Source organism: Dipodomys ordii, unplaced genomic scaffold (genome assembly GCF_000151885.1).
Source record: "Dipodomys ordii isolate 6190 unplaced genomic scaffold, Dord_2.0 Scaffold28, whole genome shotgun sequence".
In the NCBI taxonomy this organism is placed as follows: domain Eukaryota; kingdom Metazoa; phylum Chordata; class Mammalia; order Rodentia; family Heteromyidae; genus Dipodomys; species Dipodomys ordii.
The window spans coordinates 11,005,760-11,023,551 of record NW_012267244.1 but is presented as its reverse complement, the minus strand read 5'-3'; the positions used below and the strand labels follow the sequence as shown (position 1 = coordinate 11,023,551).

At 38.2% G+C, this 17,792-nt stretch overlaps 1 protein-coding gene across 4 annotated transcripts in view; it reads left to right on the top strand.

Moving 5' to 3' along the window:
* Scamp1 (secretory carrier membrane protein 1) overlaps positions 1–17,792 on the top strand; it is an 86,400-nt gene that overhangs the window by 22,728 nt on the left and 45,880 nt on the right. For 2 of the 4 annotated variants that reach the window (XM_013015929.1, XM_013015931.1), the window contains exon 2: positions 990–1,067. In XM_013015929.1, the coding sequence (XP_012871383.1) occupies positions 990–1,067 (78 nt within the window). Of the gene's footprint in view, positions 1–989; positions 1,068–5,689; positions 5,878–17,792 lie in introns of those variants that run through there. The other 2 variants (XM_013015930.1, XM_013015932.1) reach the window with 2 other exon arrangements.

Here is a 17,792-nt window from a genome sequence, read left to right as displayed (position 1 = left end):
AGTTTTTCACCATTGAGTATAATGCTGGCTGTAGGTTTGTCATATACAGCCTTTATTGTATTGAGGAATGTTCCATGGATTCCTAATTTTTCCAAGACCTTCATCATGAAGGGGTGTTGGATCTTGTCGAATGCTTTTTCTGCATCTATTGAGATAATCATGTGGTTCTTATTCTTGCCAGGAGCAGTATTTTTAACTTGTTAGCAGTGTAGGTTTTTAGGTCTGGAATACTGAATGGGATACAGAAGTCTGTATTTTATTTGATTATTATTATTCATGCTAAAGTTTTAGACTAGCAATATAAAGACAAATTAGGCTACTATACAGTTTGTGAAATGCTTTCCATATAAATTATATAGTTGAAATGTTAATATTTGTGCTTTATATTCAAAATCAAGAGAAAATGCCTAGGATTTTATAATTAAGTAAAGAAGACCAATATCAAACAATTTGAAAAGGTGGGATAATGTTCTAATGTACTTGAAAGGGGAAGACTATCTAGAATGGTACAAAAATAAACTATAGTCAAGTAAAGATTAACTTGAGTGGAGGAAAATGAGAGTGTCATAGTCTTGACTACTCTGGATGTTGGCTGGATTTGACATTAATTTGTAATGTACCTGAATTGGCCTTTGGGAAACATCTGAAGGAAGATATTAGTATAACATGGGAACCCTTGTGAACCCTAAGGAATGGGTTGTGGTGTTACCCAAGATTTGTTCAGGTGCTCTTGTGTAGTCAGTTTTACACAGCTAGAAGGCAGTCCGCTGTCCACTTTATAGTTAACAGTTGAACCCAGTTTTTGTTTTTCCTTGTGGGTATGAGGGTTTAATTTTTTCTGAGGGTTTGAGTTTGTCCTTTGTTCAAATGTGTCTTTTTTGTTGTTGTTACTTTTGTGGGGTGACTAAAAGTAGGGATACAGCAAATACATAAATATCAAAATAATGCCTTACAGCATGAGTAATTTTTTTCTTTATATTTTATTCTAGGATCCTTCTGTTACTCAGGTGACAAGAAATGTTCCACCAGGACTTGATGAATACAATCCATTTTCGGATTCAAGAACAGTAAGATTATTCCTAATTGGACTACTCTGCAGTGTTTAAGTAGAAAAAAAAATAGAGATTCTATTTTAACTTTTTTTTTTCTTTTTTGGGGCCAGTCCTGGAGCTTGAACTCAGTACCTGGCCACTGCCCTTGAGGGTTTTTTTTTTTCAAGACTAGAGCTCTACCACTTGAGCAAAGCTTCATTTCTAGCTTTTTGATGCTTTAGATTCCTAGGAACCTTCCTGCCCCAGTCCTTCCAAGCCATAATCCTCAAATCTTAGCGTCTTGAGTAGGCATAAGCCACTGGCCTCCGGCTTCTGTTTTCTTTTTTAATTGCTTGGTTAAATTGATATCAAATACTGTTGATGTTTTGTTTAGAATGTAGCAAGTTAGGTATTTTAAAATATGAAGGCCATCAGTAGTAATTGAAAATCAACTGCTCTAGTGAAATTCCTCACATTTTCTTTTATAATCTGTAACTTAGTACTTAGAGTTCTTAAAAGAGAGAAATGTTTGTTGACTACATGTTTGCTTATGATATGTAGGGTGTTGCTTTCTGACAATGGAAACTTGTGGAACTGTATATTTCTGTGATTGTCTTTGGAATTATGCTATTTTGAATATTATCATCCCTCTTTCTGGAACTTTACTTGGTCTAGGAAAGCATATTTTTCCCTGCAGAATTTAGTTTTGATTTATAGCATGCAAGAATAAGCCGTATAGAAGTGTAATTGTTTGCTACTCTGAATGTATATTAAAAGTATTTAAGGGACTTTCTTACCTTATCATTATGGTCCTGATTTCTTGTGGTTAGAACATATTTTTAAAAGCTCTTGGGGCTGGGAACGTGGCTTAGTGGTAGAGTGCTTGCCTAGCATGCATGAAGCCCTGGGTTTGATTCCTCAGTACTACATAAACAGAAAAAGCCAGAAGTTACACTGTGGCTCAAGTGGTAGAGTGCTAACCTTGAGCAAAAGAACCTCAGAGACAGTGCCCAGAGTTCAAGATCCAGGACTGGCAAAAAACAAAACAAACTCTTGATGATTTTATTGTGAATCAGATTAGAGAGCTTGAGAGGTAAATTCTGTAGATAACTTCTCCAGCAAATAGTTTAGTCTTCTATACTTGCATGTTTATCTTCTTTTAATTTTGGGGTCCGGTCGTGAGGCCTGAATTCTGGGCCTAGGCACTGTCCCTCAGCGCTTCAGCTCAAGGCTAGCACTCTACCACTTGAGCCACAGTACCACTCCGGGTTTTTTTTTCTGCTTATGTGGTGCTGAGGAATCGAACCCAGGGCCTCAGGCATGCAAGGCAAGCGCTCTACCACTGAGCCACCTTTACAGCCTTTGCATGTTTATCTTAGACACTCCTCAGAACCCTAATTAGCCCTAGAAATGTTAACAATCATCTGAAAGATATTAAAATTCTTCAATTGTATGTTTGGATTTACATCTCAGTATAATTATTCATAACTGATTGTCATTCCTTCCTGATAATATTTTTTTATAGTCTAGAAAATAGTGCTGAAAGAACATGGTTTCTGTTTGGAAATTTCTTTAAGATATATTAACTCCTTAGTTTTAGGAGAACTTTGTATAAAGTATGACCAAAAAGAAATATATTTTGTCTTTGTTCCAGTCCCTGCATGTGGCTTCTACAACTTGTGAAATCTCCAAAGTCTTTTACATATTAATGAAATGACTGGGGTGGCTGGTCTCCTAGCTAGCTTTAGAATAGATACTGTCACAGAAAGAACCAAGCATGATTGGAGATTAGAACTTTAAACCTGCCCTTCAAGAGAGGGAGGGGAAGGCCTGGAGATTGCATTAGTCACTAATAGCCTATGATTTAATCAGTCAGGCCTAGGCAGTGAAACCACCATAAAACATCAAGAACTTGGAGGGCTGGAAAGTACCTGATAGCTCTAAGCTGTCACTCATATGTTTTGTCCTTAGATTTCTTCCATTTGACTGCCTTAGAATTATATCTTTTATAATAATAAAAATAGTAATAGCAAATTGTTTTCTTCAGTTATGTGTGGTTCTTAAAAAATCATTAAGCTTAAGAAAGAGCTCGTGGAAACTAGTTGCCAGGTACACTTGCTAACCTGGAATTTATCACTGTATCTGAAAGGGGGCTGAGCTGTCTATACTAGTCCTGCTATGTAGTGTCAGAAATGGACTGAATTTTTTTTTGGAATATAAATTATATTATTTTATTTATTTTTTAAATTTTTTATTGTAAAGATACTATACGAGGGTTACAGTTACATGAGTAAGGTAATGAGTACACTTCCCTATTGAGCATTGTTACCCCCTCCATTGTTTTCCCCCTACTATCCCTTCCCTCCCTACCTTCCTTTAAATTGTGATTAAGTGATTACATAATTTCCCAAATTTCACAGTATTGTGGAATAATGATGCTCATTTAAAGTCACAAGCTCATTCTAACTTTCCTGGAGCAAATTGTCCATCACGTTCTATAACATATAATGGTGTACACATATACACCATACATGTGATCAGCAGCATGGGGCTATTTAGTAGTGGTTTGACCAGATGAGTGGAAGTTCTTTGTTTCTTAAGTCCTGTTAATTTTGTCGTATCACCTAACATTTTGGATTTAACATCCACTTATCAGGGAGACCATGTACCGTTTGTCTCTTTGTTCTTGGTTTACCTCGCTCAACATGATTTCTTCTAGCTCCATCCAAGAAATGGACTGAATTTTTGTACTCAGTTTGTGTCCAGAGAGTTGGAGAATTGGTAGATGGGGAAAATACCAGGTCTGGGATCTTGAAAGAATGTAAGTTATGTTGAAGCATGTGTAAAGACCAGTAGTAGATCAGTTTGACATAAAAGTTGTGATTTCATGTGAATCTATAATGCTCAGAATTTATGAAAATATATTTAGTAGTGGCTGTTTCCAGTGAGAAAAAGAAAGCTGTTACTTCACTGTATGTCTTTCTCCTTATATGACTTCTGTAGAATGGAGAAAGGAAACAAGACTGCTTTTAAAGTTTGCTGACATAGATGGAGAATCATTAGCACCAATGATATATATATATATATATATATTAGGGATATAATAATTGAGAGGACTTCTAGAAATATATTTACTGGTTTTTAAAGTAGCGTTTGAAATTATTTTTGTTATCAATAGTAGTATTTTCTTTATCAACTTGTGTACATTGTATCATGTGATTACCTACATTTACCTTATTGAATTTTTACAACATTCAAAATGAATATTTAAAATTTTAACTTTATAATACACAAGACATCCAGTTAGTAAGCAGCAGTATCTGTTTTTTCTTCCTTTCCTTTCTTCTCTTCTTCTCTCCTACTCTTTCTCCTCTCCCTCCTTTCCTCTTTCTCTTTCTCTCTCCCCACCTGTCTCTTTCTGGCAGGGCCTCATGCTTGTTAGGCAGGTGTTCCATCACCTGAGCCAGGCCCTTAGTCCAGTAACTCTTATTTTCTGTTAAGTTTTTGTCTTTTATATTTTGCTAGTGCTGTTTTTAAGAGATAGAGCCTCAAGAAGATATCCCTGGTCTCTGAAAAACTCATCTAAATAAGGTCTTAACACAAAAACACAAAGAGGATCTTGAAAAAATACAGAAACCCACATACAAGTGTTAAGACTCTGTAGTCACAGCTAGGTTTTTTGAAAAGAGTAGTCCCCCCCCCACTTTTTTTTTTTTTTGCTGGTCATGGGGCCTGAACTCTGGGTCTGGGCACTGTACCTCAGCTCTTCAGCTCAAGGCTAGCGCTCTACCACTTGAACCACAGCGCCACTTCCAGCTTTTTCTGCTTATGTGGTGCTGAGGAATCAAACCTAGGGCCTCAGGCATGCAAGGCAAGCACTCTACCACCGAGCCACCTTCCCAGCCCCTAAACAAGTATTTATATATCTTCCAGCAATTATATAGAATTTAATCTAAATTTTAAAAAAATGAAATGTTACTTTCATATAGTAAATGCCCAAACTACAGTATTCTTAACCAGTGAATATGTGTATGTGTATGTGACTACCAATAATAATGTTTCTTAGTGCTTCTTGTGATCAGCACACATCTCCTCAGAAGTCATTGGTATATTCTGAAAGAGGCTAGTTTTGAGTAGGCATATAGGCAATAATGAGAAGTCCATTTAAAATGAAATATTTCTTTTAGATTTGAGGTATTTCAGAACCAGGAAAATTCTTACGAGAGAATTTAGTACATTTTATGGTGGAAAACCCAGTTGAGATACTAAAAACACCTAAACATTTTTTTTTTTGCCCCTGTATGGTTTCAGAAATATGTCTTTTTTTGTGTGCTTGAGACCATTTAAAAAAATCAGCATTAAATGTACTTGGATAATTGACGAAGGTGATATGCTAGATCTCAGTCCAAATACTGTTTTAGTTAATTGATAATACTCATATTTATTTTAGAAAAGTATTTGTGAACATGAAACTTGTACATCTTGTATGATGGGGTACTTGAGGCCAAGAGGCAAGATTGTTCAGGGGAATATCTGACTGCATAACCTAGAGTTACCTTGTTCTTTAAAAAAAATAAGTTTCTTATTATTTATCGCCATAAAGTCAGGGCTTTTCACTTGCTAGGCAGGTGCTTTATCACTTGAGCAATAGCCCTAGCTCTGTTTTGCTGTTATTTTTTGGATTGAGTCTCCTAATTTTGCCCTGGGCCAGTTTCTGACTGAGATGTTCCTACCTCTGCTTCCTACATCACTGAGATTACAGCTTGTTGGTTGAGATTGGGTCTCACATTTTGCCTTGCCTGGTCACAAACTGTGATCCTCCCAATTTCTGTCTCATGTATTATAGGTATGTACTACTATGTCCAGTCTTAGAATTGGTTTCTTTTTAATAAACATTTATTTGAAAGGTACTTTAAGGTATTTAAGGAAGACTAGAGTAACTATTAATAGTTTTGTAATCTATATATTCATTCTGTTATTATATAAGTTCAGAGAAAGTGTCAGAAGGTACCTTACAATACAAACACATAGTTGGTTGGCTTTTGAATGCTTGAAATGTGACTAATTTGAATTAAGATATACTATAAAACTTTTGAGTTATGAAATGTTTTTCACTTGCATTTACAAACTGTTTTCCTCCTGAGATTATGTTGACAATAGTAGACAGGTTCCCTTATGCCTGAATTACTAGAATTATCTCATCTTTAAGGGACATTTAGTTTTATTTTGGGGGAAATGTTTCCCTTTTGAGTTAGAGAACAGTTTAAAATGCCTATTGCAGCTTCAATCTCACTTGTTGCAGGCATAGGTTGCAGGTTGGCTTTGTGGCTTTGACAGAAATTCTTCTGTGTAGCATTGAGGGCTGGGATGGGAACACCTATGTTGGGTCTGGGGAAGGAAGTACAATGTTACTTCTGTCAATCTTTAGAGACATTTCTCAGGCCCTAAATGCCATTACAGTTAGCCTGTTTCCTTTTCTGTTCTGCTAGTTGCTGCCATGGGTGATTTCTCTCATATGTAGCAAGCAGCAAATCTGTACTTGTTGGCCAGAAAATTCCAGCTTGTGTTAGCGTGACATGCCCAGGTGGTATTTGAAGATGAGGGACATAAATAATTGATTTATGCAAGAAAGACTTGTCTCTAACATCATTCAAGACATGGAGCATCAGAAGATTTGACTTTTAATCTGGGTCCTACCAATAATTAGTGGTTAACTTGAGGCAAACCATCTGACTTCTTTGGAATTTTTTTTCCCCATATGTTACTACAGAAGTAGAGAGGGAAAATGTTGAGTCAAATAATTTCTCATCTTACCACCCCCCCATGTGTGCATGAATGTGAGTGTGTGTGTATATGTTGGTAATGGTGCTTGAATTTCAGGCTTTGTGTTCTCTCCTGGGTTTTTCAGCACAACATTGGTGCTCTACCACTTGAGCCACACCTCCTCTTTTTTGCTGCTTAATTGGAGAAAAGAGTCTTTCAGATTTGTCTGCTCACAAAGACTTTGAACAGTGATCCTCTGATCTCGGTCTCCTGCCTGAATACCTAGGGTTATAGTTGTGAGTCACCTGTGTCCATCAAGTGTAGCTGAGGCTGGTCTGGAATTGGTGATCCTCTTGTCTCATTTTTGCCTTGTTGATTCGCTGGTATGTACTTCCATGACTGCTTCCATCTGTCTGAAAATGAGTCAGTAAGGTTTCTGCTGAGAAATCCATTGATATTTTTATTAGTCAGTAGAAATTCTTTTATATGTGACTTGTTGTTTTTCTATTGCTTTTTGAAAATTCACTTTTTGTCTTTGATAGTTTTATTATATTGTATCTTGGAGAGGACATCTTTGTGTTAAAATATTTGTGGATCTTCTTGCTTCATGAATATAATCTGTATATTACTCTCAAGACTAGGGAAGTTTCCAGCAATCATTTTATTAAATAAGCATTGTTTCTTCATGGAATTTCAGATGTCAAAAATTGTGTATTTAATAATGTTGCCTAAATCCCGCAGGCCGTCTTCACTTTATTTTTATTTTTTATTTTTATTTTTTGGTTGGTCGTGGGGCTTGTGCACTGTCCTTGCACTCTTCAGCTCGAGGCGAGCTCTCTACTGCTTGAGCCACAGCGGCACTTCCAGTTTTCTAGTGGTTTATTGGAGATATGAGTCTCATGGATTTTCCTGCCTGGCTGGCTTTGAACCATGGTCCTCAGATCTCAGCCTCTTGAGTAGCTAGGATTACAGGCGTAAGCCACTGATGCCCGGCTTTTTTTTTTTTTTTCAAGCTCTTTTTTTTTCAAGCTCTTTTTCTTACTTGCTCTGAGTCACAAACACAACAAAAAAACATACCTTCAGATTCATAGATTCTTCTGTTTGATATGGTGTGCCAGTGAAGCACCCAAATATCTTTTTTATTTATTTATTTTTATTTATTTATTTAGTCAGTCATGGGTCTTGAACTCTGAGCCTTCAGCTCAAGGCTAGTGCTCTACCACTTTGAGCCACAGCATCACTTTCACTTTTGTAGTGGTTAATTGTATATAAGAGTCTCATGGAGTTTCTTGCTGGGGCTGGCTTTGAACTGCAATCCTCAGATCTCAGCTTCCTGAGAAGCTAGGATTACAGGTGTGAGCCACTGGCGCCTGGCTGATTTTATTGATTATTCACTTCTAAGATTTTTTTTTTCATGTTAGCCATCTCTGTTGAATTTCTCAGAGAGATCCTGACTTGTTTCTTGGTCTGGTTGAATTGCCTATTATTCTATAGCATTTGGCTGAGTTTCTTATTATCTTAAGGAGTTCCTTAGTATGTTTCTGTTTCTTTGGGTCAGTTATTAGAGAATGAATTGTGTTCCTTTGGTAGTGTCATGTTTTCTTTCTCTGTGTTCCTGTACTGATGATGTCTGTGCACTGTGCAGTTCTTTCATTCTTTACAGTGATTTTTATAGTGGAAGACTTTTTAACTTGTAGATGAGCCTGAGGGTGCTGGTTGGGCAGAATGTAGAGGTTCTGGCTGTGTAGATGCGGTAACAGTCTATATGGCTTCTCTATTTGTGATCAGTGGTAGTGATTACCACTGGTGCCTTAGTATTCTAGGCTCCAGGAGTTAGTGGCAGTGATGATGGCTCTATCAGTCATTAAGGCAAAAATCTGAGAGGTCTTCCTGTTCTAGATCAAGGGTCTTAGAGATCTTTTTGTTTTTGCCTCCTTATAGTAGGGAATTTTAGCTGAGAGAATTTTGCTTTGGGGTCTAACATTGCTCACAGGCAGCCAAAGACACTACAATTTAGGCATAGATTTAGGCATAAAGCTCTTGAGCAGCTATGGGGTTAGGTTTCTAGGTCAGCATCTTGTGAAACTGCTGTTGCATCTGTGAATTGAGATGTCTGTCCATTTTCCAAGGCATAAGTGGACATCATTCTCTCTCTAAGCTAGTTGTTGCTCAGAGGCACATACCAGCACTGTACAGGGGGCTCCGTCATTGTAGTTCTGACCCATCGGGAGCAGGGCATAGCACAGGTGTAGCTCAAGGGTATTCTGAATTCTCAAGCCTTGGAAAGTAGTGTAATGCAAGTTTGGGACCTGGAACCAACCGCACAGGGGCAGCTTAGGATGTGGTAATGAGGTAATGTGAGATGAAGCAACATGCAAGGTGACTGTGGAATGGTAAAGCCGGGTTCTGTGGCTGCAAAATGGTAAGATATTGCTATGACCTGGTGCCCCAAAGGGCAGGAAGCACACTGTGATTATTCCCCTTGGACAGGTATGGTGCCTCAATAGATTGGAGTTTGGGCAGGTAGTACAGGTCCAGTTGGTGAGGTATATGGCTGTTTGGCCTGGTGAGGAGTGTGACAAAACTTAGCCAAGGCTCTGATTTTCTCTGATGCAAGGCACCAAGTTGGTATGATCTCAGAAGATGCAGCTATATGAATAAGCAGAACCTCTGGATCTCTAGAGATGGGGTGCCACAAAAGTTGGTCTGTAAGGCCTTTTAACAGCTCTTAATTGCATGGGGATGACTGCCAGAGGGGACAGTGTATAAGAGCAGGCCAAGTTTGGGATGCATATTACTGGGGGTGTTGTTAACATTGTAGTTGAGCATAACGGATGGAGGGATGCAATAGCTACTTGCCCCTGGAGCAGGACACACTGGCTGTGGCTCTGTTTACAACATGGTGCAGAACCATAGCAGCACAAGCCAGAGGGGAGGTGGTGGGCAGAGAGACCATTAGCCCGTAGACTAGAGAGTGCACATTCAGCTGTGCTCAGAGCCTGTGAGTGGCCAGTTGTAGAGACTACATGATATGACTGTGGCAATTAGCATGTTTACCTTTTCCTCACAGAAGTCCCTGCTTTCTCAGCTGATTCTGACTGGGGAGGGCAGTGGAAACATGATATTTCCTTCCAATTTCCCCTTGTTCATTCTGGGTTTTTGTGCTCCAAAGGAATTCTGCTGATTCTTTACTGTCCTTTTGTTTTTTCCTTAGTTGAAATGTTTCAGTTATTTTATTTCTTTTTAGAACACAAGAGCCCTTGGAGCTTCTAGTTGGCCATCTGGCTGCCATCAGTTTTGTTTAGTTTTGTAAGGTACTGCCAAACTGCCTTCCAAACTTGTATCATTTTTGAATTTCAATCAGTAACAGAGCTCCTGTTCCTCTATAATCTCTCCAACATTTGTTGACAGTGTTTTGGATTTTGGCTATTCTAATAGGTGTCTACTGGTATGTTATTGTTTTGATTTGCATTTCTCTGATGACATGTCATGTGGAACATCTTTCCATTTGCTTACTTGCCACCTGTGTATTTTCCTTTGAAGTATACGTGTATGCCTTTTGTTCATTTATTAATCAGATTGATAATTTTTTATTGCTGCATTTTAAGAGCCTTTAAATATTTTGAATATTTTGCAAATATTTTCTTTCACTTGATGGCTTATCTTCTTAATTGCTTGACATTGCCTTTTGTAGAACAGGAGTTTTTCATTTTTTTCTGGTGCCATTTCTGGGGCTTGAACTCAGGGCCTATGCACTGTCCCTAAGCTTTTTTTTTGTTTGTTTGTTTTTATTCACGGCTAGTGCTCTAGTATATGAGCCACACCTCTGCTTTCAGCTTTTTGGTGGTTAAGTAGAGATAGGAGTCTCATGGACTTTCCTGCTCACACTGGCATTGAACTGCAATCCTCATATCTCAGCCTCCTGAGTAGCTAAGATTACAAGCATCTGGCTAGAAGTTTTAATTTTACTGGACTCTAACTTGTCAACTCTTTCATGGATCATATCATCGATTGTTACTTTTGGATCTCTATTTGTTTGTTTGTCGGTCATGGGCCTTGAACTCTGGGCTTGGGCGCTGTCCCTCAGCTCTTCAGCTCAAGGCAAGCTCTCTACAGCTTGAGCCACAGCACCACTTCCTACTTTTGGATCTCTAATGTCCCCTCCAAAACTCATGTGGAAAAGGCTTAGTCCCCAGCCACTGGCATTTTTGGGAGTTGGGTAACCTTTAAGAGGTAGAACAAAATGAGAGGAGGTCAGGTTACTATAGGTGTGTCCTTGAAGGTGATACTGGGTCCCTTTCTCTCTGCTTCCCAGCTGCCATGAACTAAGCAGCTTTTGAATTAAGCAGCTTTTGTCCACCATGTGCTTCTGCCCAATGTTATGCTTTGCCATTCACTCAGCTCCAAAGGCAATGGGGCAAGTGACTATGAAACCTTTGAAACTGTCAGCTGCAATAAACCTGTGTTGATTGTCTCAGATATTTCATTACAGTGACAGAAAGTTTCTAATGCATTAGAGTTGCGTCTAAAATGTCATCATTGCCAGGTATCAGTGGCCTAGGCCTGTAATCCTAATACCTCAGGAGACTAAGATCTGAAGATCATGGTTTGAAGCCAGCCCAGGCAGGAAAGTTCATGAGACTCTTATTTCCACTTAACAAGCAAAAAGCTGGAAGTGGAACTGTGGCTCAGGTAGTAGAGCACCAGCCTTAAGGGACAGTCCCAGTACTGACACACACAAAATATCATCACCAAACCCCAGGTTACTTATCTTTTCTCCTATGTTATCTTCTGGGAAGTATATGCTTTTGCATTTTATATTTATATCTATGGGCCATTTTATTTTTGTTCTGGTACTGGGGCTTGTACTCAGGTACTTAGCCTCTTGATTGGCTTTTTCGCTCAAGGGGTTAGTGCTGTACCACTTGAACCACACCTCCAGTTATAGCTTTTTGCTGGTTAGTTGGAAATAAGACTCTCAAGGACTTTTCTTCCCAGGCTGGTTTGAAACCTTGATAGTTAGATCAGATCAGGGTTTCTAATACTTGGTGATTTTTTCGCATGTATGTTCATTAGATGTTAGTCTGCAGGTGTTTTGAAATTATTTTTAAATGTTGCAAAGGTGATATATGGAGGGGTATCAGTTATATAAATCAGGTAATGAGTAAATTTCTTTTTGGACAATGTCACTCCTTTCCTCAGTTTTTCCTTCCTGACCCCACCCACAAGTTGTATTGTTAGTCTGTAGTTTTCTTGTAGTATCTGGATTGTTATTTGGATAATACTGACTTCAGATGAGTTAAGATATGTTTCTTGTATTTCTTTTTTATTTTTTAAAAAATTTTCTTGTAAAGGCAGTGTTCAGGGGTTACAGTTACATAAGTAAGGTAATGAGTACATTTCTTTTTGAAGTGTTTACCACCTCCTTTAATTTTCCCACTCCCCACCTCTAAGTTGTAAAGTTCATTTCCAATATAGTGTCTAGTGAGTATCACTGTTGCATTGGTTCACCATTTGCCCTTATTTATGTCACCTGAAAGAGATTGTAGAGATTTAAAATTCTATTTTAAACATTTGCTAGAATTTACCAGTGAATCTTTTGAGGAGTGGTGTTTTCTGTTTTTAAGTTGACAACTTATTGACATGGTTTCCTTAATAGATGTAAACTACTCATAGATTGTCTGATTCTCCTTGTGTAAGTATTGGTACATTGTGTCTTTCAAGGAATTTATTCTTTTAGATAACTAAATTTGTAGGTAGAGTTGTTCATAGTATTCTATAGTTATCTTTTTAATGGTCTTACAAGGTTAGTGATATTTTTTGCTTCACTTTTTATATTAGTAATATTTTATCCTGTCTTTCTAGTTAGCTTTTCTAGAAGCTTTATAATTAATTGATATTTTTTCAAAAAGTTTTAGTTTTTGTTGGTTATTTTTCCTATTGATTCCCTGTTTGGTTTCAATTGATTTCTCCTTTGATTCTTATTATTTCTTTTCATTTGCTCTTTGTTTGCTAACTTCCCAAGGGAGTTTGCATTATTGATTTTAGATTTTTCTTGTTTTCTGCTTTATGTTTTCAGTGCAACACAGTTTCTTCTAGGTCTGGTCACTGTTTTCAAACATTTTGGTTGTATATTCATTTTTCATTTAGTTCCAAAGTTTAAATATTTCTCTTGTGATTTCTCCTTCAACTATGTTTTTTTAAAAAAATATCCATACATTGTGGGATATTTTGTTATTGATTTACATATTTGATTAACTTTTGCTCTGAAAACAGACATTGGATTTTTTTTCTTAAGTCTTTTTTTTTCTTTCCCATTTTGGAAGTTTCTTTAACATCAGAGATTAAATCCTCATTTGTATCCAGTCTTCTAATGCCCATCCAAGACTGCTACATTGTTTTGTTTTGGTCCTGGAGTTTGAACTCAGGGCCTTGTACTTGCTAGGTAGATGTCCTACCCTGTGACCCACATTCTCAGACCTTTATCACATTAGTTATTTTTTGGATAACATCTCATGATTTTGCTTATGCTGGCCTCAAGACTCAATTTTCCTATAGCCTGCTGCATAGCTGGTATTATAGATATGAATCACCATGATTAACTTATGAGATGGAATCCCACTAATTTTTTGTCCTGGCTACCCTAGAACTGCAGCCCTGCTGATGTCTTGCTTCTTGAGTAGCTGGATCACAGCAGTGAGCCATCATACACAGTACCTCTCCCTGGAGTTTTGAACTCTAAAGAGTTGTCCACATAGTGTTTCCAGCAATCATGAATTACAGTTTAGGATTACCTGCCCTATTAGTGGTTCCCACTATTGTTTTCACTAACTTTTTCTGCTTTTTTTTGTTGTTGTTTTGTCTTTTGAGCTAGTTCTGGGGCTTGAACTCAGAGTCTAGGCATTGTCCCTGAGCTTTTTTTTCTTTTTTTAATTTTTGTGCTCAAGGATAGTGTTCTTCCACTTTGAGCCACAGCTTCATTGAGTCTCAAGGACTTTCCTGCCTGGGCTAGCTTTGCATTGCAGTCCTTAGATCTCAGCTTCCTGATTAGCAAGGATTACAGATGTGAGCCTGGCTTTCTTGGAGAAGTTTTACTCTGGTAAATCATTCTTTCTGTGTTCATTTGTCTATTTTTTTCCAGTCTTGGGGCAATAATGTGCTCTGTATTCATACCTCTCTCAAATTATCTAAGAAGAGTTGACAATTTTTCAATACATTTATATTTTTACTTGTTAGAATGAAGTGGCAAATTTTAAACTCATTTCTTTTGGAGTAAAATCATGAATCTTTAATATCCTGTCACTTGTATATGTCTCTTTGTTCCTCATCTTCTCACATTCTAGGCCTTGTAAACACTGAAACTGACCATCCTCTTGTATGCCAAGCATTCCCATGAATTTTACTGGCTTGTTCCTTCTGCTTCAAATGGGCTTCTCCTCAGATACCTGCAAAATTTATTTCCTCATCTCCTGGATGTCCTTTTCAAATATTCCCTAACCACTTTTATAAAATTATCCTCACTCAGCTTGCAGTCATTACTTATTTACTGTGGTGCTTTATCATTGCTATTCTATAAAAGATACTGCCTTATAAGATGTTTTGCCTTGTATTTGTTCTTTGTTTATCCTGTACTATTAACATATAAGTTCCATGAAAATAGATGTACTCACTTGATTTAATTCATTAATGTATCCCCAATTCTTATGTATGTTTGGGGCTTACCGATTAGTGACTGTATGAATGCAAATGTACCATTGTGCTGTGTTACTTTTGTGCCTTTTTCTACTTGGAATCTCCCATTCTGGAGTATTTCTTTTTGCTAATATTCACTTCACCCCCAAATACTTTTATTTACTTATTTTTGAGTTGGGGCATGACTAGGATTTGCTGCTTTGCACTTGCTAGATAGATGCTTTACCATTTGAATCATACCTCCAGCCCTTTTTGTTTTGGTTAACTTTGGACTCACTTTTGATCCAGGCCAACCTCGAATCCTATTTTTGCTACCTGCTATAACTGGGATAACAGGTCACACTAAGCTTTTTCTGTTAAGCTGATGTCCTGGAACTGAGAGCTCTCACTATCAGAATCCTAAGCAGCTAGGATTACAGATGTTTGTTACTATGTTTGGCTCCCAAATACTTATTTTCATCCTTAAAAGCCTTGTCTTAGAATGTTTGTCTATTCTGATAAAATAGTAAGTATTTGCTCTGAGTCTGAGGTTCCTACGGATAAGTCAATTGTCCCCAGAAGCAGAAGCTGTGACAGAGTTATCACGAATTGTCTGCAAAAAGTTTTAGGATTCTTTGACAGTTTCTTTGGGAAAACAAAACAAAACAAAACCAACAACAGTGTTTATAGAAGATGTCAGGGAAGTTCTTATTTTCATTCATTTAAGAATCACTCTGGAGAACTTGTTAAACATACAAATTCCTTCTTAGCCCCTTGAGGTTCTCTGTAATGAAGTAGTCTATATTTTTGGTTACGTGCCTGGGACTTCTGATGTAAGAGATCTGTGAACACATACATTCTTATAGACCTTGAGCAGGAGAAAGCAAGGAGACATTTTCTTAAGTAGGTATTTAAAATATAGAAGAAAACCAAGATGGAGAAGATGTATTGATATATGCATGACAAGACAACTCCTGATCTCCCATTCTTGAAAGGTCTTGGAACATTCAACCTTTTATTTTTTGGTGCTGGTCCTGGGGCTGAACTCAGGTCCTGGGTGCTGTCCCTGATCTTTTTTGCTCAAGGCTTATGTTCTACCACTTGAGCCACAGCTCCACTTCCGGCTTTTTTGGTGGTTAATTGGAGATAAGAGTCTCACCGATTTTCCTGCCTGAACTGACTTTGAACCACAATCCAAAATAGCTAAGATTACAGGTGTGAGCCACTGGTTCCAGGCATGTGCTTCTCTCTCTCTCTCTCTCTCTCTCTGTGTCTCTCTCTCTCTGTTTGTCTAACACTGTTGAAATTTCTAGTGAGCAAAACTCACTGTATTATAGAACAGTCTACCTACTTTTGTATAACTGTAGTTATTACAATGTTCTTTTTTGGTGGTGGTGGTGGTCTTAGGGCTGAACTCTGGGCCTGGGCGCTGTCCCTCAGCTCTTCTGCTCAAGGCTAGCACTCTACCACTTGAGCCACAGTGCCTGTTCTGGCTTTTTGTGCTTATGGGTGCTGAGGAATCGAACCCAGGGCTTCATGCATGCAAGGCAAGCACCTTATCACTGAGCCATCTTCCCAGCCCCAACTCTACCCCTTTGAACCACAATGTCACTTCTGGTTTTCTGGTGGTTAATTGAAGAAGAGTCTCACAGATTTTCCTGCCTGGGGTGGCTTTGAACTGGGATCCTCAGATCTCAGTCTGCTGAGTAGCTTGAATTACAGACGTGAGCCACCAATTCCTGGTGTAATGTTCTTTTTTTTTTTTTTTTTGGTGGTCTTGGGGCTTGAACTCTGGGCCTGGGCACTGTCCCTCAAATCTTCAGCTCAAGGCAAGCACTCTACCACTTGAGCCACAGCACCAGTTTTTTGATGGTTTATTGGAGATAAGAGTGTTAGGAAGTTTCCTGCCCCGGCTGGCTTTGAACAACGATCCTCAGATCTCAGCCTCCTAAGTAGCTAGGATTACAGGCATGAACCACCAGTGCCCAGATGGTGTAATGTTCTTAATTCTGTTGAGGCAAACATACCTTACTATTCTTTTTGTTGGGCTGTCTTAGGGGTTCTTGAAAACTACATAGAACATGCAAATATAATTGTCTGTGTTAAAACACATCCCAGAGATGTTTTAAAATAAAATCTATTCCCAGTTTATCCCTACCACAGAAGGATATAGAGCCTTGCTCTTTTAGACTTGTGATTTGCATCCAAAATCTACCACTATCATGTTCTCTTTCTGGCCTGCCCCAGATTTGTTCTTTGTACCTGTATTGGCACCATTTGCTTTTCTCAGTATTTCACGTTTTTCCAGTGTTGACAAAGTAGTGGCAGACTTAGCTCCAGGCTAGTCAAGAGGTAAAAAGCTCATTTTACCCTAGTACATCCAGTTGTACCAGAGTGTCTTTTTTTTCACATCTCAAACTTTCCTTATGGCCATTGTTTCCCTATTCCTAAAGCAGCAGTTCCTTTTGTGAAGATTTATCCATAGTCATTCTGTTACTGTCTGTTCTTGTTATTTCACCTTGTCCCTATAGGGGCGCAAGGTGCTAGTATTCTTCTCATGCTTCATAACGGTCATAGGTTGACAAGAGGAAAAATACAACCAATTTCAGAATTCTAGTTTTATGTGACACGGAACCTTAAGAAATGGAGACCCAGGGAAACATGTTTTTGTGCTTAAGCTTGATGAATAATAAACAGGTATACAGAAAGATGTTTGAACAAAAGGGTTCAAACTCAGCCAAAGGCAGTTCATTCAGGTTCTTGTGTAGCTTTTGCTTCTTGTAGCTTTCCTTCCTTCTGTAATGAGTCAGGACCACTCTGGAATGATAGAGTTGAGAGAAGGAGGTGACTTTTTTAGGTTTCCTAGCTTGGCCTCTTTATGGAGAAAGAGGAGTGGGAGAGAGGAGGATAGGAGAAGGTCAGAACAACCTTGCATGTGAAGCGGTTCCAGTCTTCCTTTGTTCAAAATAATGCATCAAGTTGTTATCCTTAAGTTATTATGTTCTGAGCCCCAACAGTTCTCAACATCTACTCTTACTTGACTTAAACTTCTACATTAATTCTTATTTTCTCTTAGTACTAAAGTGTTCTACCAAGGTTTCCATTGATACTGTTGTGAAGCCTTTTTTAGTTATTGATATTCTTTTTTTAATTTAATTTTGTTTTATTTGTGAACATACTGTACAGAGGGGTTACAATTGCATGGGCAGGATAATGGGTACATTTCTTACCAAGCATTGCATCCTCCTCCTTTGTTTACCCTTCACATCCCTTCCCAGCCTCCCCCCTCCCCACCAATCCCAATCCTTCTCCTTCCCCCCTTCCCCC